General features: G+C 35.4%; 1 protein-coding gene across 2 annotated transcripts in view; it reads right to left on the bottom strand.

Moving 5' to 3' along the window:
- Positions 1-24,999, bottom strand: part of LOC150094342 (uncharacterized) — a 484,937-nt gene that overhangs the window by 289,756 nt on the left and 170,182 nt on the right. For both annotated transcript variants that reach the window (XM_090412362.1, XM_090412363.1), the window contains exons 12-13: positions 19,946-20,131; positions 9,284-9,415 (exon numbers count right to left, since the gene is read on the bottom strand). In XM_090412362.1, the coding sequence (XP_090268488.1) occupies positions 9,284-9,415; positions 19,946-20,131 (318 nt within the window). The remainder of the gene's footprint in view (positions 1-9,283; positions 9,416-19,945; positions 20,132-24,999) is intronic.

Below are 24,999 nucleotides of genomic sequence, written 5' to 3'. Positions count from 1 at the left end.
ATGATCACTCTCACCAATTTGTGGCAACATTGTCATATTTATTATAGACAAAACCTGAGATGAATTACTAGATCGAGCATGCTCGAACCCCCAAGTATATTCTATTACATGCTATCTCAGGTAATAATCCCTTGGTAACTGAATAAAATCCATTCCCTTCCTCTCATGTGCCCTCTCCTCCTCCTAATTTATGTTCCCATAGTTGAAATTCCCTATAATACACAAACTTCTACTGTAAGTACCTGTCCTCCACTATCTTCATCATCATATCCATCTCCTGGTCTATAGCAGTATCCTACTGTATACTTTGTTCTGTTGGCCTCAACATCACACTAGATAGCCTCAAATGCTATTTTCATGCCTGCAGTTGAAAATATTTGGAGAGGAGCATTATTGATGATAGCCGATGAACTGCAACAAAAGACAGCAGAAGTTCATCAGCTATCATCAATAATATTCCTCCCCTAATTCTTTTCTCTCTATCCATCCTGAACACACGATACTCTTCACATTCTATCCCACTAACTATATCATCTTCCGTTAGCCATGTCTCACTAATGCCAATAACCTTTGGCTAGGATGAGCATGCCAATGCCAAAAATTCCTCCTGCTTGTTCTGAATGCTCCTGGCATTAGTGTACATAAAATGCAAAATTCCTTAGGCCCACTGTTATCCTGACGGTTTGTACTAACTAACCCTTCTGGTTTGTTACCAGTGGTACTAACTTAGGCATATTATATTATATGCATTCTTACACTCAACTGCCTCACTGATGTCTGCAGATCCACTCAACAACTCCCCCACCCACCCCCAAAAAAAGCTCCAGTTTCCTTAATTCTCCACATCCACTTTCACTTCATTCAACAACACTTTTTCCATTCTCTGAACACCAATTCCATTCAGATGCAAACCATCCTTCTCGTATAAGTCCTTTCACCTGTAAAACTCACTCTACAAACTCTACACCACTCTTTCTGCATAACCTGCATCGAGTCATTCACTACTTTAGCACTCCTTCTCACTCTACTCTGTCATGCTGTGGCAACAGACTTGCTATCTTAACTCTCACTCTTTTCTTTTGCTACTTCCAGTAATTCCTTCATGTCATATTTTTCCCCTTTTAAATCATTTGTTCCAGCCACTAAGGTCATTAGTTTCACCATACCCTTTTGTGCTCTAATAGTCACACTAACATCATTAATTTTCGCACTAGTAAAAGAACACAATTTTGTCAAACTCTCATCAATCACATCTTTTATGATTGAATTACTGTACTCGTTCCATGAATTTTCTTTCTCTCTTGATCAAGTCCTGATTTTTCTTATCTTGCATTTCTTTCTTTCTATTATCAGATGATCCACTTGCATTTTGGCATTCGCTCCAGCTCACTTTGCCCTATGTACCACTTTGCACAACTGAGTTATCTTCCTCATTGCAGCCAACTCTTCATTCTTTACATCAGTCATACTATTCTTTCATTCAACACTTTTACTTTCTCTCTCCCTCTTCTACATTCTTACTTTTGCTAACTTTAATTTTTACATTCTTGCATTCCTTCACTAGCTTTCATTTTCTTTCTGTTTCTTTCATTTATGCCATCTTTTATCTTTTCAATCTGCTTTACACTTAATTATGTATAATTTAATTTAATAATTGACATTTATTAATATTAATGTGGATATTTAATAATTAAGCATTTAATAAATAATCACATTTAATTTAATAACATATGCTTTGCATATAATTAAACAGTATAATTCTTCATAATAATTTCCTCAAATTTGAGATTCAAAGTTGGGATTTAGATTTTGGCAATGCAAAAGTAATTTGGAAATCTCTTTAAAGAAATGCTCATATTTATGGGAACATCTATGTTGTAATTTGGTGTATTCCAAAGGAACTTGTGCTAGTATTAGTCACCTGATGTTTTGCTAGATCTGATATTTGTTACATTTCTTGGAGATAATGTAGGACTGATGTGCAGCAAGATGTATAGAAACAGATCAGCCTGTTTGCTCAAAGTAGAATAACTTCTAGTTACAGTGATAGAATAGACACCAGGTAGCACTGGAGGTGAAATTGTTTCTTTTGGTGATGGTATCATAGAGCTAGTTGAATTAATAGACCTGAATGTTGTGAAAATATTAAACTTCTTCAAGGTATGAGAAAGGCACTCTGAAATGTCATTAATATATAGAATGGCAATTATTTGTGGGTCTTTTCTTCTAGTAGAGGATGGAGAAGAATGGTTAATAATCTTCTCCAAGAATGGAGAAGATTATTAAAAGAAAGTTTCAAAAATTTCTTTTTGAAACAGATCAGAAAAAGAACAGATAATATGAGCTCTTGAAATAAAGCATTTAACAGCACCATATTTCTATGCAGAATGGTGAGCCAACGTGTGATGATAATGCAGATCAGAGAAGGAAGGTTTGCAAAAAACAGGTGAGGAACCTCAAAATTTCTTTTTATAAGGACATCAACAAAAGATATGGTCCTATTTGATTCAGATACCATAATAAAATTGATTCTGTGATGAAGTTATTGAGTTTTTGTAAGAAGACTCCCAGTTGCTCACATGAATTATTCCAACAGCAAAAATATTTTCCATATATGTTAGCCATATTGAGGGTTTTGAATTAAGCACAGAAATCTTTTCTTCCAGTTGATTTTTTGTTCTAGTTGTTCTGCTAATAGAAGTTAGCAAGGATTGAAGAAACTGGAAAGTCTATTGCGATACTTTCTATTTGCAGATAAAGCTTTTCATTCTAGCTGGAATATCCAGGCTTCATGACAAATTTGAAGAGGTCTAAAATATCTGATAGAAATTTAGATGATAAAAATTTCAGCAAGTCAGATAGAGAAACATTTGTAAAAAAGTAAATTATCAAATCTTTAATTTTGATATTATTTTATTGTACAATGAAACCTGTGGAGAATTCATAACTAAACAAACACACGTAATAACCACATTAATAAGTAAATATTTCATCCTAAGTATTTAGAACATTGTCAGTACAGTTAATTCAAACAACAGTAGGAATAACATACAGTTAGGGTGCATGATTACAATGGAATCCTGATATGCATGCAGTAGAGCAGGGTTTCCTAAACTGTGTTCTGCGGAAGGCAAATAAGTCTTCTGCGAGAACTTCTGGAATTTTCATTTTAGTTTTCTAAGCATTTTTCATGAATAAATATTTTATAGTGGAAATATTCTGAGGAGAATAATATTCGTGAATATGTCAAAAAGCTCAGACCCATTTTTCATGAATAAATATTTTATAGTGGAAATATTCTGAGGAGAATAATATTCGTGAATATTATTCTCCTAAGCATTTTTCATGAATAAATATTTTATAGTGGAAATATTCTGAGGAGAATAATATTCGTGAATATGTCAAAAAAGCTCAGACCCAGAACGCCTGTTAATATCTGTGTATCGTTAATTTTCACACATCGAAACCTTTCAACATTTGGGAAAAGGAATACCGCTGTTTGTGACTGGTCATAAAAATTGCCTGCAAGCAGATTATAACAATGGGCGGTGTATCCTCTGTTCTCAAAACTGAAGGAAATGACATCTGTGTAGCAAATGTCAGTGACCAAGTGGCATATTTTTAAACATGGAAATATTTATGAATTATCGTTAATTTTCACACATCGAAATCTTCCAACAATCGGGAAAGAGAATATCACTGTTTACGATCAATCATAAAAATTGCCTGCAAGCCGATTACAACAATGGGCGGAGTATCCTCTGTTCTCAAAACTGAAAGAAATAACATCTGTGTTGCAAATGTTAGTGATCAATCAGCAAGGAAGTATAAAGAAAATTTTTCCACTGAAATTGAAGATCAAGGTAGTCTGTATTCAGTTCTCAAATCTAGTAATACTGAATACTTTCTTTGCAAGTTCGTATTGAAAGATTCGAAACTGTAGTGCTGTGATTTTTTAAAAGTAATAGGACTGCAGATTTAAATTTTAATATGAACAAGAGACAAGGGACTCTGTTTAATTTTGGTATTAAGAAATCTCTTATTGAAGGTGTTTGTGACGCAACAGATTGTGAGTCTTTCTACAGCCTACAAAGCGATCTCCAGGATGTACAAAATGAGGGGAAAACTACCAGCACACAGGAGAAAAAGTCTGCATTCACTCGTAAGTACTTATAATAATATAAATTTTTGGTGATCAGAGATCAGAATGGGATATGTCGATGAAAATCATCAGAAATTAATTTAATGATGTTTATGTTTAATTGATGTTTAATTAATTATTAATTAATACATTACAAACTAACCAAGGTGTTCCATGAAAATTTCAGGATTTGTGAAGTGTCCCATCATAGGAAAAGTTTGGGAAACGCTGAAGGAGTATGTTATAGAATTAAATTAAAATATATCTGGAGAGAAAAAAAAAAAAAAGATTACATTAAAATAAGATAACTAACATATATAAAAATTATTTTACACAATTTCCCTTACTTTAGGAATAGCAAGAACCTCATTAAGGTTTAGATTTGGTCTGTGAAGTAGGGCTTCAGCACTTTCTTTATATAAACATGAACGTTTATATAAAGATTCATGTAGAAGTTTGGTCTTTTCCCAATGGATCCTATGGTTTGGGTGTTTCAACTCCCGTGCAAGGCCAGATTTCTGCGGTTTGATAAGATGGATATAGTCTTAATTCCAAACTACGTTTATGAACAGATCTTTCTGCCCATAGTAAGACAATTTACAGGAGCATGGAACCTCGTACACACCAGGTAGCATCAGAGGTGAGAGTTTGTCTTAGGAGAAGGTAACAAGTTATAGATCTAGTTGATTGGTTTGTAGGTAGTAGCAAGTTTGTATTTCTTCATAATTTCTGAAAGACGTTCAGAGATGCCTTTGACATAAGGTATGGGAATCCTATGGGCTTGTTCTTGTCTAGGTTGATGTGTAGGGAAGTGACTGATGATTTTTTGAGTGTTTTAAGATTATATCCATTTAGTATGGTTGTATTATTCATTATTTCCAAATCTTGGCTGCTTAGAGATTCTTCAGAGGACTAGAATCTGTGTGCTCTGGTTACTAATGATTTAATGATGCCAAATTTTTGAGATGGATGATGAGGAGAAGAATTGTGAATGCAGCGCCTGAAAATGTCGGCTTGTGATAGACAGAAGTGGAGATGGAATCATCTTCTTTTCTTTGGATGTGTAAATCCAGAAAGGAGATACCCTGTGGAGATTCTTTTTCTAGCGTAAATTTGATGCGAGGATGAAAAAGGTTTATTTTATCTAGAAACAAGTGTAGTTCTTGTTCGGAATGATCCCAGACAGCAACGACGTCATCAACATATCATAGCCAAATTTTGGTTTGGGTTTAAACGTGAAATTTTTTCTTCAAGGTATTCTAGAAACAGTTTGCTAAGTTTGGTGATAAGGGAGATCCCACTGCTGTTCCTTCTTTTTGCTTGTAAATTTTTTCTTTCCAAATGAAGTAACCAGACGTAATAACAAATTTGAATAATTCAACAATATCAGATGGAAATTTTTGAGTTAACAAGTCTACTGTTTCCTTATTGGGAATATTAGTGAAGAGGGAGACAATGTCGGTTTACAACAGTTGAATGTCTTTTATTTTTGCATGAAACTCTGTGAAATTTTTAATTGATGAGGCTGAATGGCCTATGTGAGGACGGAGAAGGTTAGATAAAAATCTTGATAACTTGTAACTCGGGCTGCTAGTAGAATCCACGACTGGTCTGAGTGGAACGTTATTCTTGTGAAGCTTGGGTAAACCGTATATTCTAGGAGGCGTAGCATGGTATGTCCTGAGTTTTTTTATTGTTTCTTCATCTAAGGAAGTGGTTTCATCAAGTAACTGTTCAGTTTCTTGAGCTGTCTTTTTGTAGGATCATAATCAAGTTTGGTGTAAGTATTTCGATCTCGGAGTAGTAAATTCATTTTTCAGTCATATGAATTGGTATTTAGAACAACAGTGGTATTTCCCTTGTCTGCTCTGGTGATGATTATGTTTATATTACATTTTAAGGAGGTAAGAATTTTCAATTCTGATGGCAGGATATTTAAGTCCGAAGGTTTGGCATCATAGATTATTTTGGCTATTTCGAAATGAAGTCTGTTGGCTTCAATACAGGAAAGATGGCCGATGTTATCTTTCAATGTTGTATATAAAATCTAAATATTATTATTATTATTAATAACACCTCCAGGGAGTCCAAAGACTCATCAAGGGAGGGTACCTACCCTACAGCTCTCTCTGTCTTGCTCTCTCCACTAACTACACCAATGCCATCTACCACCCACCACCACTAGTATTTTCACAGACAATCACAAACATCCACGCCCGTGGCGGGATTTGAACCAGCAGCCTTTCGGCTGGAGAGTAGGTAAGCTAAGCACTCGGCCAACCAGGCCGGCATATGGAAAGCATTTAGGTGAAATGGCAAACTTATGACCTCTTGTTAGAACATTTAATTCATCTTCTGTTAGTGGACAGCTAGATAAGTTGACAACCCTTTTTCGGTCAGTAATTTGTTGGTATTTTTCTTAGATCGATTTAACGAATTAAGGTATTTTTTTATGTAGATTAATATTACTTTTATCAAATGCTTTGATCCCCAAATTTTTTGAGACACTAATAATCACCTGTAGTAATTCTTGATTTAACATATTTGACAATTCTGCAATTTTTAAATTATTTGTTGCCAATTCATGTTTAGAATGGCTTGCTTTCTGATAGATCATTCCGAACAAGAACTACACCTGTTTCTAGATAAAATAAACCTTCTTCATCATCGCATCAAATTTATGCTAGAAAAAGAATCTCCAATGGGTATCTCCTTTCTGAGATACCCATTGGTATCTCAGAAAGGAGATACCCATTGGAGATTCTTTTTGGAGATTCTCATTGGAGATTCTTTTTGGCAAGCTGACATTTTCAGGTTGCCACATTCGCAATTCTTCTGCTCATCATCCATCTCAAAAATTTGGCATCATTAAATCATTAGTAACCAGAGCACACAGATTCTGCTCCTCTGAAGAATCTCTAAATAAAGAATTGGAAATAATTAAAAATACAGCCATACTAAATGGATATAATCTTAAAACAACTCAAAATATCATCAGTCAGTTACTTCCCCACACACCAACCTGGACAAGAACAAGCCCATAGAAATTCCATACCTTATGTTAAAGGCATCTCCAAATGTCTTTCAAAAATTATGAAGAAATACAAACTTGCTACTACCAACAAACCAATCAACCAGATCTATAACTTGTTACCTTCTCCTAAAGACAAACTCTCACCTCTGACGCTACCTGGCATGTACGAGGTTCCATGATCCTGTAAATTGTCTTACTATGGACAGACAGGTAGATCTGTTCATAAATGCATTTCGGAACACAAAGACCATATCCGTCTTATCAAACTGCAGAAATCTGGCCTAGAACAACAAGGAATTGACAACACAAACCAATGGATCCATTGGGAAAAGACCAAACTTCTAAATAGATCTTTATATAAACATGAACGTTTATATAAAGAAAGTGCTGAAGCTCTACTTCACAGACCAAATCCAAACCGTAATGACGTGCTTGCTATTCTTAAAGTATGGAAATTGTCATACAAAATTGTGTAAAATAATTTTTATATATGTTATCTTATTTTAATATTTTTTTTTTTCTGCAGATATATTTTAATTTAATTCTATAACACGCTACTACATGCATATTGAGATTCCATTGTAATCATGCGTCTTAACTGTATGTTATTCCTAGTATTGTTTGAATTAACTGTACTGACGATGTCCTAAGATACTTAGGATGAAATATTTACTTATTAAAACTTATTACTGTGGTTATGAAGTGTGTTTGTTTAGTCATGATATTATTATTATTGCACCCTCCATAAAGTCGGCAGACTCATTGTGGGAGGATCATTCAACTGACAACAATATTTATCGTACTGGATCTTAAAATCCTTAACACTCCTTGCATTAACAACACACTTTGGTAAAGTGTTCAATTCACTGACAATTCTCCATGTAAAAAATCTACTTCTCACACCCCTCTTCACCACACACTTACATAACTTCCAGGGATGGTCTCTGGTTTTTCACCTCTTGCTTTCTATTCCTTTTATAATCCCCTCTGGATTAATCTGATAAAATCTTCTCACTAACTTAAATGACTCTATCATATCACCTCTTTTTCTCCTATCTATCAAACTTTGCAATCCACATTTTTTCAACCTCTCTCTCTCTCTCTCTCCATAGCTAGCATTTCAGAGTCCTGATATTATTTTAATCACTCGTTTCTTGAACCTCTCCACATCACACTGAAAACCAGACAACTAAATTTGAGCACTATAGTCCAAGTGTGGTCTGACCAGTGCTTTATACAGTGACACAACCACTTTCTTATCCCTACATGTTAGAGTACGTTTTATCAGAGCAGCACTATGATATACAGCCTTTGCAACACTTGCAATATGTCCGCTAAACTTCAGTCTACAGTCTACCATTACTCCCAAATCTCGAATCTCATCCACTTCCTGGGGTGGGGTCCCTCAAAGCTCTCTCAAATTGCTCTCCTCAATACAGAGGAGAGCAATTAGACTTATCAATGATCCATCCCTTACCAACTCCCCCCCCCCCCTTTCAAACAGATGTATGGTCTCTGCAGTATGTTTATTCTACAAATATTTCCATGGGAAATGCTCATCTGAAAATCTGAAATAACATCAATAATTCCCACGTTCAGCACTAAGCTCATTGGAACACGTGTAGCTGCTGCACAACGTCCCTTCACAGTACACCTAGAAACAAACAGAACAAGTTTCTTTTCCTCTTCCTTCATCCCCACAACTGCTGCACTGTGGAACAGTCTTCCACCCACTGTGTTTCCCAAGGAATACAACTTAACTGGGAATTAGTTTACGGAATTAATAACGCATATAAAGTATATTAATTAAAGGTAACTTTAATGAATAACTTCTATATTTCGGCAACATCACGTTGTCATTCTCTCTTATTCCATATGAATTTATTCAATTGACTTCCTACCATACCAGCTTTGCTGATTCTGTTGTCTATTTCCATATTTAATTTATCATCTTCACTAAAAATCATGCCTAAGTAGCTGAAATGTTTCACAGGCTCTCTGTTTGAATGAAATATTAATTATTAGTAAAAATAATTTACCATAATTCTAACAGTTATTCTTTTTAAATCTTTATTCAAATTCAATTAATACATATTTCAGAAACTTACCAAAAAATACAAGAACATAACGCTTTTTGGCAATGAGATCCTCCAAAATTTCTTCTGTTACTTCTTCAATACTATCTTCAGACATCTGCTTTATTAACCAAGATAAGACTTCATCCTCATTTTTTAAGTCACCTACATTGGAAAGAATGACTTTATGCATAAATATACATGAAAGTATAACACACAAACTATATGGACAATATGCACAAAGCATCTGACGAATCAGGAATATTAGATTAATTTGATTACATATTTCTAGATAATAACAGAAAAAAGTTAATTTAAAGAAAATTTAACCCACCACTCATTTGGAAAAATTGCGTCTTGTGGATTCTTATTCTTTAGTAAAATGAAAAACATATGCAATTTGGAAAATGCTGTGTAATTCACAGACATGTGTATATAGTCAAACTCTGTTATTTCACACATAAAATATATCATAATCATAGTTCATTTTGAGTCAGATTGAAATATTTTTTTTTTAATATGACTTTCACTCATGAAAGTTTATAAACCTATAATATAATAGTACTGTGGTTGGATTAAAAATTTATTATTAATTTTATATACACATTTTTGTATTGTTTATTTATTTTTTTACTGGAAATCTAGACACGAATTATGGAACTTTTATAAATCACTTCAGGCCACAAATAATAAGCAGGATGGTGGTCTGATACTGTGTGATGAAATTAATCTACAACCCAACAGTATTTAATATGCATGTCAAATCAAATCTAGCAAGCTATGCTCCAGAAACGCTTCACCATTTGAAGTGATAAAAAGCACCTTATTATAAAAAAATTCAAGAGCCGGGGCTATTCATCGAATTAGCTACAATATTAAAGACAATCACAAATACTCATACTGATAGTGAGATATGAACCTATAGCTTGTTGGCTGGAGAGTGGATATGCTACTATCCAGCAATTTAAAAATTGCCAAAACTAGAATGCAAATTTTAAGAGCATGTTAAAATAACTTAATTTAACATAAAATAATTACCAGACAGCTTGGCTGAGTGGTTAGCATATCTGCTCTCCAACCAACAGGCTATGGGTTTGAATCCTGCCATGAGCATGGAATATGACTGTCTTGAGGTGGCAGATGATTTTCATCATCTTTGCTTAATAAAGGTGCCTAAAATTGCTTGGAAAAAGTTCCATGTTTGTTCTCTACAGCAGGGTTTCTGGACCAGGTAAAAATTAATTTAAATGACATACAAATTATCAAAATTAATAAAATAAAAATTAAAACAAGAAATAGAAATAGAGGGATGTGTTTTTCATGAAGATAGGAAAGGCAAGGAGGGAGGGGGGAGTGATGCTGATGACAGCAGGGAAATTATGTCCACATAAGGTTGAGATACAAGAAGAAAAAGGTGGCAGTGGTTTTGATGCAGTATGCTGGAAAATGTAGACTGATAGAATAAGATATTTGGTGGAGTGTTGCACAGGCCAGGGATTGAAGGTGGAGACAAAAAAAATGTATAGACAACTTGGCCTAGTAAGCAAGCAAAAGGGTGATTTCAATTATGGGAGATTTACAATGAAATTTAGCATGTGTCAGGACACCCTTGTAATAAATGAGCATGAGTACAGTAATGATTATACAATGCCAAATGGGATTTCACAGGTCTCCAATTTTGAATGTGTTGGTAATAACATTATACAAGGGTAACTATGGGTACAAAGGGATGTTGAAATGCATGCACGAAGTATCAGGAATAAGGGTGAAAAGTTTTGGGGATTGGTAAGCTCGACTTGGCCAAAAATTATAGGCATCAGTGAGACCTAGTTGATTGAATATGATATAGTTACAGGGATAGAATGTAAAGGGTATTGTATTTTCAGAAGGATATAAGGAGTAGTACAGGAGGTGGGGTATTGCTGATGATAGTTGCAGAATTACAACCAACAAAATTAGAAGTTAAAGAGAATATTAGGTCAGAGGGAGGTGGTTCATTTGAAGTTCTCTGGTGTGAGATAGAGGACAAAATACATTGTTGGGTGCTGCTATAGACCAGGGAGTCCACAGGAAGATGTAGATGTCATGTATCAGCAAATCAACACAATGAGTGCAGGCTGAATAATTATTATGGGAGACAGGAGACATCGATTGGAGGGAGGGAAGGGGGGGGAGAGAAGAGCAAAATGAAAGTGGAGTTTATACAGTTGCTAAGAGATAATTACATGAAACAAAATGTTATAGAGGGGACAAGGGATATTGGATCTGATAATAGCATCAGAAGATGTATCCATAACCAAGGTAGACACACTGCCTCCAATTGGTGAGAGTGACCATGCAGTTTTGATCTTGGAAGTTGCCAAACACATGGCCACACGGATATCAAGTTTATGTTCAATTATAAGGGACTCAGAAGTCATCATGAAACAGTGCCATGGCTTGATAAGCTACAACAGTAGTGGATGGGAAGTGGTCAGAGATTGTTTGAGAGAAGCAGTATAAGACTGCATACCCAAGGTCAGGAGGATAAACCAAGTTAGAATTAAGTAGATGAGTAGAGATATAAAGCAAGAGCTGCAAAAAAAAAAAGAAAACATTGTGGAGGAAATATAAAGAAAAAAGTGATCAGCATACTCACGAGCAGTACAATGCAAAGTGCAAGCAAGAAGAGTGACCAGTATGGTAAGGAAGGTCAAATCAGACTATGAGAGAGAATTAGCTAAACAGACTAAAGTAAACTCAAAATAGTTTTTTCGTTATGTAGCAAGTAAGAGGAAAACTGACTATGGTAGAATGGTAGAAGGTGATTGAACCAAAAGAAATAGTTGAGCTGCTGAATGATAATTTTGCAAAGGTGAATCATCCAGGTGGTGATTTTACAGTTGCTGATGCTACAGAGATGAATATCAACATTGAGGTAGATTAACAGGAGGTGTTCAGCGGATGACATATCAGCCTGTGTACCATGTGAATGCACAAGGGAACTGACATTGTCCCTGACTAAGTTGTTCTATCTAAGTCTCATCTTGGCACGGTTCCAAGGGAGTGGAAAGAGGGTAAAATAGTACCATTGCATAAAGGTAGCTCTAAGACAGAGGTAGCAAACTATAGACCAATTAATCAGGAGTGATTGTTAAAGTATTATAAAAGTTGGTGAAAGGTAAAATACAAAAGTGGGTGGATAGGGATGCGATACTCTATAGTGGGCAGCATGTCTTGTCTTAGTAACTTATTCACATTTTATAATCAAGTGACAGAAGAATTAGATAAAAGTAATGGCTACACCATGATACTGCTCAACTTTGCCAAGGAATTTGAATTTGACAGAATTCCAAATGAAAAAAGTTATAAAACCTGGAGAAGATGGGAATGGATATGAGGCTAGTAGCATGGATAGGGGGAAGGCTGACAGACAGACACCACAGAGTAGTAAATGGTGGAGTGCAGTCTATGAGTGTCTAGTGGAGTTCCTCAGGGGTCATTACTAGGACCACTACTCTTTAATTACATCAGTGACATAGTGAAAGATTCAAGAGGGGATATTCAGTTGTTTGCCGATGATGCAAAATTGGGGAGAGCAATAGTTGATCAAGGTTATGCAGATATCCTGCCGGATGATTTAAATAAATTAGCATTGTGGGCAAAGGATAATGATTGTCAATTTAATGTTTCAAAATGTAAGATTATGCACTTTGGGTTGAAGAGGTTGCATATGGTGCATCATATTGATAGTATTGGTTTGCAGGAAATTGATGAGGCTAGGGATTTGGGGATAATGGTGGACAAAGAGTTGCAGTTTAGAGGGCATATTGCAACATGTGATAAAATATCTCAACAAATTACTTAGATTTCGAAAAGCATGCTAACAAGTAAAGATAAGGGAGTTTATTATCTCTCTTTATAAGGCTATGATTTGGCCACATCTTGAGTATCGTGCACAGGGTCACCTGGGTTTCTTAGGGTCCAGGAGATGGTCAAAAAAATTCAGAGACGAGTGACCAAGATGGTGACAGATCTGTGGAATACTCCCTATGAGGATATGTTGAAGATTTGTGGGTTACAATGTTTAGTTGATAGGCAGAAAAGAGGGGGACATGATAGAAACTTTTAAGATATTAAAGGGGCTTTATAAAATTGATGCCAGTGAAATTTTTCAGTATATGACAAATAGTCAGAGAATTAGGGCCATCAGTGGAAGTTGTGTAAGAGTGTGGCTAGTAGGGGTGTGTGGACCAGATTTTTTGTTTGGAGAGTGGTGAGTGAGTGGAATGGATTGCCAGAATTGGTTGTGAGTTCCCTGATGGTGAATGGATTCAAGGATAGATATGGTAGGATTTGTGTTATGATGGTTGATTTAGGTCTCCCGTGATCAATCTCCAGACTCCATGGAGATGTCGTAAATAATAATAGTAATAACTTGTTTTCAACTCTCTTCCTTTATGCTTCTTCCAGTAATACGTTCATATCTAATGAAGCATAATGCATATTCAAGCAATTATGAACATGCACACATGACTTTGATTTCAGCTTGGAATACCTGTGGCCAGTCTTAACTGATTTCCCCACTTATGAGGCAATTTCTTCACCAGCTTGGTCTCTGTCTCCCTTCTCAAGATTTCTTAAATTTCATATTATTTGTTAATAGATACAGTGCATGGCTCATAACTGATTTTTCATAACCTTTATAGAAATGCTTATGCTTGGCGTTTTAGCCTAGTTTTGCTGTAGTATTATTAATGTCTGTGAGAGTGATTTCTGAAGCAATGCACAAGATGATCTTTGCATGCTGCTCAATCATGGTCAGTTTGCACTGTAAGTGATATCATACATGAACTAATGTAGTAATGATCTGTTTGGGACCTGTGAGGATTTGCATGCATTATCTTAGTAAGTGCTGCTCTGGCCTGTTCCAGCTTCATAGCATCACCTTAAGACTCTTCCTCTATCTCTTTTTCATTTTGTTTATAGTTTAGTATTCTTTTTGGTACTTTATTTGGTACATTCTATTCACACATTAAATGCATCTGTTTCTTTAATTATCTGCTATTGGTAAAGTTGATTCTTGTTGTAGTTCTCGTTGTATTTTCGGAGGAATTACAACAGAAATTACGGAGGATTTAAAATCCTCATTCTTGTATACTGGCTTATATGTTGGTTAGACATACTTCTAACGTTTTAGGAAATGATAACCTATATTATTAATTATTCACCAATACAGCCACTCAGGACTTGCTGACTATGCATTTGATACCCAGCACAGAATATGTTGAAAGAAGGCCACTTTATTACAGTGCAGCAAGTACAAGTATGAAGATTGTTCCTTGAATCTGCCTCAGCTCTGAAAATCTTCCCAAACCTCAACAAATTTGGGTGCATGAAACTGCCTCAAATTTGGGATGCTTGCATTCTAAGAACATCAGCCCAATGGACAAGACAATCCAATTTAGTGTTAGTTGCTTAGTGTTAGTGCCTGTATGTCTGCATATCATTGTTTTGTGATCCCTGAAGATGGGAATGTAACATTCCCAAAATATAGGTAGTTATTAATTAAAGTTTTTATAATTAATAATATAGTATACGTTGTCATTTCCTAAAAAATTAGAAGTATGTCTAACCAATGTATAAGCTTGTCTACAAGCATGAGGATTTTAGGTGTGGGGAAAAATGATTCATTCGAAGCTGTTTGGTGTGAAATAAAGGCTAATAGGCCAAAATACATTATCGATTGCTGCTATAGACCAAGGTGACCATAGGAAGATGTAGAGGTAATATATTGGCAGATTAGCACAATTAGTGACAGCCAAATAATTATTATGGGAGACTTCAACTATTGGAACATAGAGTGGAGGGGTGCATGGCAAGTTACATGAATTTATACAGTTGTCAAGGGATAATTACCTGAAACAACGTTATAGAGAGGGACAAGAGGTCTGAGAGTGCTGGATCTGGTAACATCATCAGAAAATATATCCAGAATGAGGGTCATATTATTTGTAAAGATCAGCATGGATTTGTAAGGGTAGTCTTGTTTCAGTAATTTGCTTACCTTTTATAAGCAGATTATAATTAAAATACCAATTGATGAGGAGAAGGCATATACTGGCATTTGAGGAGGGGGATTTTGCAAAGGGGTATGATAGGATGCTACATAAGTTGCCAAGTTAGTGAATTGGATTGGAAATTGGATGTCTGATAGATAGCAGAGAGTTGTGTACTCTCGAGTTGTGTACCTTCCTTTTCCTTGATACTAGGGAACAGTATCAAGGAAAAGGAAGGTCACAAGTGGAGTTCCACAAGGATCAGTAATGGGATCTTTGCTTTTTAACCTTTATGTCAATGATATTGTCACTAGGTTGAAGAAAGGATATTCAGTTATTGCTGATGATGTGAAATTCAAAGGGTTATTAGAAATGGTGCTGATGTGCTAGCTCTTCAGGATGATTTAAATAAACTGACAGATGGGCAATAAATGGGGAGATCTGCTTAATGCAAATAAATATAAGGTTCTGAAATTTGGGATCTAATGATGAGAGACTACATACTCTATTGGCAGATCTCATATACTAGAGAAAGTGGATGAGATTCTTGGGGTGACAGCAGATAACATGAAGTTTAGGACACACATTGCAATGGGATGATGAAAACCCAGGGAACTGCTGCAATACTAAGGAGTTTGACCAGAAGAGATAAGAGTGGTTATTCCATTGAATAAAGCCACAACAGGCCACATCCATATTATTGTTCCCAGATTTGGTCACCAGGAGAGGGTATAAATTGGAGAGGGTATAGAGGCAGATAATCACAACTGTATCAGGATTTTATAAAGTTAGTTATGAGGGTAGAACGAGAGAATGCAAACTGCAGGTGGATAGTCTTTTGATAGATTACCACATGATATGTTGATAGTCAAACTAGGGCAGATGGGGTTGGATATTAGACTAGGACATTGGATTGGAGATTGGCTGTCTGATAGATATCAACAACTTCTGTATGGGGGGGGAGGGGGAACAATATCCCAGAAGAAGAAGAAAGTCACTGAGAATGTGTTAGGAGGCCTCAGGGGCCTGTGTTAGGACCACTGTTGTTTAACCTGTATGTTAATCATATTGAGGAAGATTTGGATGGAGATATTCAGTTGTTTGCAGATGAGGCAAAGTTGGGACGAACTATGAGGAGTAGAGCAGATGTTGTAACCTTACGAAGACTTGAATAGACTGAGTGAATGGTCACATGAGTGGGTATGCAAGTTAAAGGCTGAAACATGTAAAGTTTTAAAATTTGGGAAACAAAGATGGGATGCAGAATTTACACTTGGTGATGATATATTGTTGGAAGTCAAAGAAATAATAGATCATGGGGTGGATAAGGCTCTCAAATTTTGAGGACACAATGTCAAACTTGTGAGGATAACATAACAAATTCTGGGAATGATGCAGAGGACACTGATTTGATACCAGATTGGATTTGATACCAGATTTTCAATCAAGGAGAAATTGGCTCTAGCTTGAGGCATTCTCTTTGTTTGAGTTTGGCACACAATTCTAATTCTAGGATAGGCTACGAAAATTCATAGAGAGAGAGAGTGCAGCGGATAAGAACTTGATTGGAATTTTGAAGTAAGATAAAAATTTGATATTTAGAAGGAAATTAAATAAGTTTATTAAGGAAGTGATTGAAGTTTTACAATAAAAATATAGAAAAACAACTTATCATTTAAGTCTAGCTACTCACTGATAAAGCCTCAAAAAAGGCTGAAACCAGTCTGGGTAGTGACCCTCCACCATAATGTAATAACAGCATATATTTCCTAGGAAATGTGTTTTTACATTATGGAAAAATACCTAAGAATAGCGATCAGAACTTCACCACCTTTGCTACGAGTTGTCCGGTATTGTACTACGTACTAGGGTCACTTGTATTAGCTCACGCTAGTGGTCGCCGATACTTTATAGTTTACTATATTCGGCAAGAAACTCTCTGATTCCAATCTTTGAGTTTCTTATTTGGTTTTAAAACAATGTGGGATTTAATATCTCCTTAATTTAAATAATGTTTATATCGCCGAAATGAAGCTTATTAGCTCTTTATATTTAAGTAACTTAATGGTTGCACCTGTTTGGAAACTCTTATAGCAGAGTATATAAGTTCTTTTCGCTATACACTTTGGTATTAATTGGTCTAGCTACTCACTGATGAAGCCTCAAAAAAGGTAAAAGGTTGAAACTGGTCTGGGTAATGACCTTCCACCATAATGTAATAACAGCATACATTTCCTAGGAAATGTGTTTGTACATTATGGGAAATACCTAAGAATAGCGATCAGAACTTCACCACCTTTGCTACGAGTTGTCCGGTATTGTACTACGTACTAGGGTCACTTGTATTAGCTCACGCTAGTGGTCGCCGATACTTTATAGTTTACTATATTCGGCAAGAAACTCTCTGATTCCAATCTTTGAGTTTCTTATTCGGTTTTAAAACAATGTGGGATTTAATATCCCCTTAATTTAAATAATGTTTATATCGCCGAAATGAAGCTTATTAGCTCTTTATATTTAAGTAGAAAAACAATGATATTACAGCAGGTTATGAAAAGGATTAAGAGATGTTGGAAAGAATCCAGAGGCGACTGATTAATAGTTTCTGATCTCTGGAATGTTGAATATGAGGAAAGGTTGATAAGATGCAATTTACAGAATCTAGTGGATAGAAGGAAGAGGGATGATATGATAGAGACATACAAGTTGGTAAGGGGTTGTTATAGGATCAATGTTAAAGAGGTTTTTCATATCATGGTGTGAGATCAAGGGAGAATGAGAGGCCATCCATGGAAGATGTATAAGGAGGGTGTGAACAGTGGGTGTGAGCAAGTTTTTTGCATGCAGGGTTGTGAATTATTGGAATACCTTGCCTAAGAGTGCAGTGTCTGCAGAGAATTTGAATGTGTTTAATGTGTGGTATAATGAGCTGTGTGTATGACAAAGGGACATCCTAGATGAGTGTTTGACTCCATGGGATCTTAGGATAATAATAATAATATACTGAACTGCTGTTGTGTGTGTGTGTGTGTGTGTGTGTGTGTTTATTTTATTATTTTTTGAATACACATGCTGATTTGAAGTTAATACACTATCATACCAGTGATCATGCATTAATTTCAAATATGAATCTGAAATTCTGACAAACCAATACACAATTCTAAATATTTAATTAATTTACTTTCCATAACTGATTTTTAATTAAAAGGCTCACATGTCGCATGTATTGACCATCTGTCATCTTATGAATATGTATTTTCATTGTTATAGTCCCATTCTTTCATTTCTCCTCAGGCAACACTCCTTCAACATCTGTGTTAATGAAAATTTCTGTGTGTTATATTTTTGCAGCCTCGCTCATTCCTTTTAAACTGGTATTCTTTCTCCCCCCCCACCCAACATCTCTCAACTTATTCTCATGCTTGTCTTCCTGTCATTTCTCTCTCCTCCCCTCTCTCTTCACTTTCTTTCTCTCTCTCTCTCTCTCACAAACATACACAAATAATTGTGCTCTTATTTTCACAGATTCCTTTTCTTACATTTTTTCCCCCCTTGTGCTTTCATTCTTTCAACTTTCTCTTACTTCCTATTCTTTTTTCTTAATCTTTTGATCTCTTAACCTTCTCTCACTTCCATTCCTTCTTGCTCTTCCATTCTTTTAACTTTCACACACTTCCAGTAATTCTCTTCTTTCATTTTCTTGATTTCTATCATAGTTGTCAGAAAATTTCACACAGTTCGGCTCCCAATACTATCTTATGGGCTGTTATACATGCGCAACTGCTTGTATAACATGTAGCTATATGGTGGTGCTCATATTACAATGGTGTAAACAAGATGTTAATCGAATGATATGCAGATTAATAAAAAATTGCAAGATATTCATTAATTGTACAATCTCAGTGTCCTCTACCAGCATTAACAAGCATTATTACAAAGTTAAAGTCATATATTGCATATTGCTGTGCTCTCTATCAATTGCTATGTTAAATAATGCTATAAATAATGAAAATTGCTTAAATACACACGATGTGCTCCAATTTATAGTATTTTTGTGTAAAAAATCTGCCAAATTCTTTAAAAGACATCAATGTATATGCCACCAGATTAGCATATATTTCTGTAGTCAAATCATGCAACATGATGTCTAAAATTTAATCATCCAACAGTTGTTGAATTAGAAACACTGTAAATATAATGCACACATGTAGCAAGATACTGCTATCAACACAGCCACAGATAGGAGATACAAACAAGATAACAGATGCAACAATAAGACCTTCACAAAAACACTGTGCACTCAGTCAGGGCAATCTTAAAAAAAATATTTAACATAAATTTATACAATACTGCTACTTATTAGGCCAAATCTCTTCTGCAGTCCTATGCTAACAACTTTCTTCTAGGTAGGCTGTTTATTCATATAAAACAAACTAATTTACCAAATTATTGTTAAAATGACTGAATAACTTAAACGGACAAAATTCAGTATATTCTGCTATTCTTATTTAAAGGATGAAATGATCAATGAAAAAAAAGAAATATTTTAATTTAAAAATGTAATCATTCCTGGTCAAAGTTCAGTTTAGTTTATATATAGTTAAAAAATCATATAGTTCAATGTTTATAAATATGATCATTAATGTTTAATATTTACCTTCATAAACACTAGGAAGCTTATTTTCAAAGTAAACTAATATTGGAAGTTCATCATTTAATCCCATTTCTTTTGCAAAACTGTCATCATCAATTTTTACAAAAGGAATTCCATTCTTTTCAGTGTCATCATCAATATTCTCCAGTTCTTTTAACACTATAGCACTGTTTTCTGAATCTTTATCATCTGATTGAAAACAAATAATTGCATATTTTGTAACAAGAAAGTTGAGGAATGAGCATTATATAAACTAAGAAAGTTTTTCATATTTACCTACAAATAATTTTAAACTGAATTATTAAATCAAACAAAGTAGTTAGTTTTTAATGATGCATTAAATAATGAGATAACATTTACAGAAATGCCAATCTCTGAAAACTATAATAATATAACAAAAATCTTAAAGCTTAAATTTCTTGATTAAAAACTTTTGTTGAAGAAAATAATAATAATTATTATTATTTTCTTCATCCCATATCCTAAGATCCCAAAGAGTCAAAGATTCATCTAGGAGGTCCCTTTGTCATACACACAGCTCATCATACCTTGCCTTAATTCCAATCCAATGCACTAGTCTAATATTCAACTCCATCTGCTCCAGCTCGACTATCAACTTATCATGTGGTAATCTACCAAAAGCCTTTGCAACGTCTAAGTAAACTATATATCCATCTCCCACGTCCAATGCTTCTGTCTCCTTATTGTAATAAGTAAGTAGGCTACTAAAACATGACCTCCCTTTAAGCAAATTCATGCTGTCCATCAAAGATTATACCATTGTTATCAACTCAATTCTGGATCCTCATTCTCACCAGCCTCTCCAACACTTTACCCACAACAACTGACATACAGATAGGCCTATAATTTGATGCTTGAGTTCTCTCACCTTCCTTATGAAGTGGCATAATCTTGCCTTCCTTTCGCTTCTTTGGAAGTCGATCAAATGTAGGACTCATATTAAACAAATATGTCAAGGCAGATGTCAACTCCCCAGCACATCCCTACAAAATGCATGCTGATATATCAATCCCACTGCCTTATTAACATCAAGTTTGCTCAATTCCCCCATATACCTCTTGCTCACTTACAGTCAATCTCACAAGAATGAAAGACCTTTCTGACTGCTCATTAAATATCTTAACTAGATCCTCTGCAGGAGTTGTTCTTATACCATTTTTTTCTCCAATCAGTGTCATCCAGCTAACTGCTGCACATATCGCACTTTTACTTCCCTTACTAACAGAGTCACCCCCCCCTTCATTGTTTTTTGTAATCCTTATTGAATTCATTATTACCACTCATCTTATGTTGTCTCCATAATGCATTTTTACTATGTATCATAAGCTTTATCTCTTCATTCATTTCATACATTTCACACCCACCTTATTTCACCTTCTGAATGGAATGTCACCTTCTTGAATATCACCAAAGCAGGATTGATCTCCATTCCACCAAGTCCTCATTCCATGCTATACCTGCAAGCTGTCTCCTGAGCCTCTCATAATCACCAGCCTTGTATTTCCACATATACCCTTTCCTTACGTCCTCACACTTCTGGCAACCACCCAGGTAATCACTTCATCGCCACTCTCACCAACTGAAGAGTGATTTGACACCTCATTTATAATAACATCTTTTGAAGAGATGATCATCCAAGACACCCAGTCCTCGTGCGCCCTCTGTTACATACTGCCTGAGGTAGTTAGCCCTCAAAAAACTCATTTTCTTAACTTCAAGTTGCTATCTCATCATCCCATTCTACATTATCATGAACATTAAAAAAACAACTTTTCTTATTTGCTTGGCTAATTTGATTATACATTTCATGGTCAACTACCATCCACATTACCAGTTCTATAATAACATCTTACTTAAGTTTATCTCACACCATACTGTCTCAAATCCACTGTCATTATTTATCTCTTGCATCTCTACCTTGTATGGATATAACTTTTTTTTTTATCATCAATAGCATTCCACCTCCTTTTTTACCCATTCTCATAGATTCTTCCATCTCTGTTGTTCCTGTCAGGATGTCAACCATGTCTCACTTATTCCAAGAATTTTTGGGTAAACAAACTTAATCAATGCAACCATTTCATTTGGCTTGTTTCTTATACGTCTAGCAATTATATACAAACATAACAGCTCATTCCTGGATCTATAATAAGTTTCACTGATACCACTTATTACATGTGACTTCTCCATACTTTCCTCGAGCCATTTCTTTTTTCTCCTTATTCATCCCAGAACCTTCTTGAAATCCAACTGTTTTCCCTAGATCCCAGTTCATCCCTTTCTGTTTACACATGCATTCACATCCTCTTGTAACATCAGTCTTTCTTACACTGTGTTTCCCTGTCTACCGTCTGCCCATTTCTATTTATTTATTTATTTTATTTTATTTTATTATTTTTTTTTGCACACTTGTTCTCTCATTCTCTACACTCATGCTACCCACTGCTTCATTCATAAGCACCATTATCCACTCCTTCCTTGCTCTCTGGCTCTTTCACATCGCTTTTTCCTTCCTCAGATTCATTCTCTGCATCATCTCTTTTTCTTCCAGCAGCAGCAGTCTCTCCAAATGACTCATACCAAAAAACATCCAAATGCAGTCCATCACTCTTATACCATTCAATCCATTCAAACTACTTCCACACCTTAACTGCACTTTTTTCTCCCCACACATTTCTGCTAAACATATTCACAATCTTCATTCTCCACCTAATCTCATTACTGTCATACCTGGGTAATCCACTGACTACCTTTCCTATCACACTATTATCCTTCTCAACAACCTCCTGATATCCAATCTTATGTTTACCTTGTTCCCAGTCAAGTCACTTGTCCCTATTACCACTACCAATTCTTTTGCTCTCTTACTTCTCATATCCAATGCCTCAATCACTTCTCGTTCACATTTCTACTAATCGAATCCCCATACAACACCATTCACTAGTATTTTGTTACTTCTTTCGTACCAACATAATTTGTTTTCATCTTAGCTCTTCCATACATATCTAATATTCTCTTCATTTCATGTCTTGTCTCATCTTCACCACTCAGCTTTCAAATCTTTCATAATTTTTTCACTATCATTCACTATCTCAATTTTATCTCTAGTCATGCACATTCGTTCGGTCAGTACTTTATTGTTAATTGCACTGTTTTTCAACTTCTGCTACATTTGTATCACTTTCATCATTCTTACTACCATTGATTAAGTTCAGCAGATTGCTCATTCATTTTTTTCAAAACTTTTTTTTATCAACATTTCTTTCCTCTTTTACAGTCTCTCTCTTTGCTATCATCGTTCTACTCATCGTTCTTAATAGAAAGGGGGATGGTAAATCCCATTTTATTTTATAGCCGGGTACGTAACTCGGATCGAAATTCATACAGTTTCATGCCGAAAAAACTATCGGTGGACCCAAGTGTAAATGATCGCTTGGGTAGTACAACACCAGGGTAAATCCATGCAAAGGTGGAGCAAGCTCTGTCACTAACTTTAATATTCTCTCATAATGTAAAACCCAGCTCCTAGGAGATGTGTATATATATATTGTTTTACATTATGAGAAGAGGTCACTACCCAGACTGGCTTCAATCTTTTTTGAGGTCTCATCAGTGAGTAGGTAGACCTGGGAATAAGGTTTTAAGTGAACATGAACTTACATACCTCTACTATCGAATTGCTGAAGTGGTGCACTCCTATATTGTTAATTATTGTTAATTAGTAAGATAATAAACTGAAAGGCTATTTTACCAGCGAATTTGTTAATAGAAAGGGGGATTATCTTTACTTTTGACTTCTCCAAGCAACTTTTTTTCGGATGCCCCTCTTTCGGTGGTCTCCACTCAGCACTCTGGCGCTTTGTTTCGGGCTCGTATTCAAAACACGTTTCGTCACCAGTAACGATTGTTTCAAGGAAGTTCGAGTCCTTACAAGCGGTTTTAATGAGGTCCTTGCAGTGTTCAATTTGATACATTTTTTGGTCGTCAGTCAACTTGTGGGGAACAAATTGCGAATTCAATTTACGAAGGCCCCAAACTCTCGGTCAAAATGTTGTGCACAGTTGATTTTGGAATCCCTAATTCATCTTCAATCAACCTCAAGGACGATTTTGCGTTTTCTTTGATGAAATCACGCACTTTTTGGATGTTAACTTCGCTCAGTCTAGTTTGCCGCTTTCAACAACAAAAAGATACAACAGGTGATGCCACTAGTTTCTTCTATTTTCAAAAAGTTTGGTTTCTTTTTGGACAGAGGGTGTATATAAACATGTTGTAACATGACGAAAGAATCCTGAAGTCACTGCTTCACCTCAATTACTCTGAATGCTTTGATGAATGAACATGAGTTTTTTTTTCAAGTGTCCTAATGTTAGGAATTAATGAATAATATTGGTGGATGGATGCATCAAGTTTTACATTAAACTTACAAACTAGCCATAGAAACTTATCAAATGCTTAAAACAGCTTTATCAAACAGTGTCTTCCAGCTGCTGACAGACATCTGAATGGTTCAAATTTAAAGATCGTTGGACTTTGATGGAAGGCAACCCTTGCTCTCAAAGATCATCAACATTTCACACTCACAATTTGTTAGCTCATATTCGCAAAAAGATCATCAACAATTGGTCCATTACTGTGAACCTGGAATCTCAGTTGGATCCAGTCACCAAATTCTGATAGAAGATTTGGAAATGAGGAGGATTGCTGCAAAGTTTGGGCTGAGACCTCTCCCTCAGGACCAAAAGGATCATCAAGTTACAGTTTGTCAGGAGCTCAAAAATCATGTTGCTAAGGATCAAAATTTCATCAGGAAGATCATCACAGGTGACAAGACATGGGCTATGATCCAGAGACGAGGGCTCAGTCATTTCAATGGATGACAAAGAACTCTCCTGAACCAAAAAAAAATGATGTCAAAATAATGCTGATTGTTTTCTTTGACTTTTGAGGTATAGTCCATTATGAATTTGTTCCATACAGTCAAATGATCAACTATCCATTCTACAAAGCCATTTTGAATAGTTGAGAGCAAAAAA

Source organism: Typopeltis vanoorti, chromosome 22 (genome assembly GCF_054136105.1).
Source record: "Typopeltis vanoorti isolate ZY-2024b chromosome 22, IOZ_Tvanoo_1.0, whole genome shotgun sequence".
Classification (NCBI taxonomy): Eukaryota; Metazoa; Arthropoda; class Arachnida; order Uropygi; family Thelyphonidae; genus Typopeltis; species Typopeltis vanoorti.
Note: the sequence above shows the minus strand (reverse complement) of the source record. Positions and strands in the feature narration are given on the sequence as shown.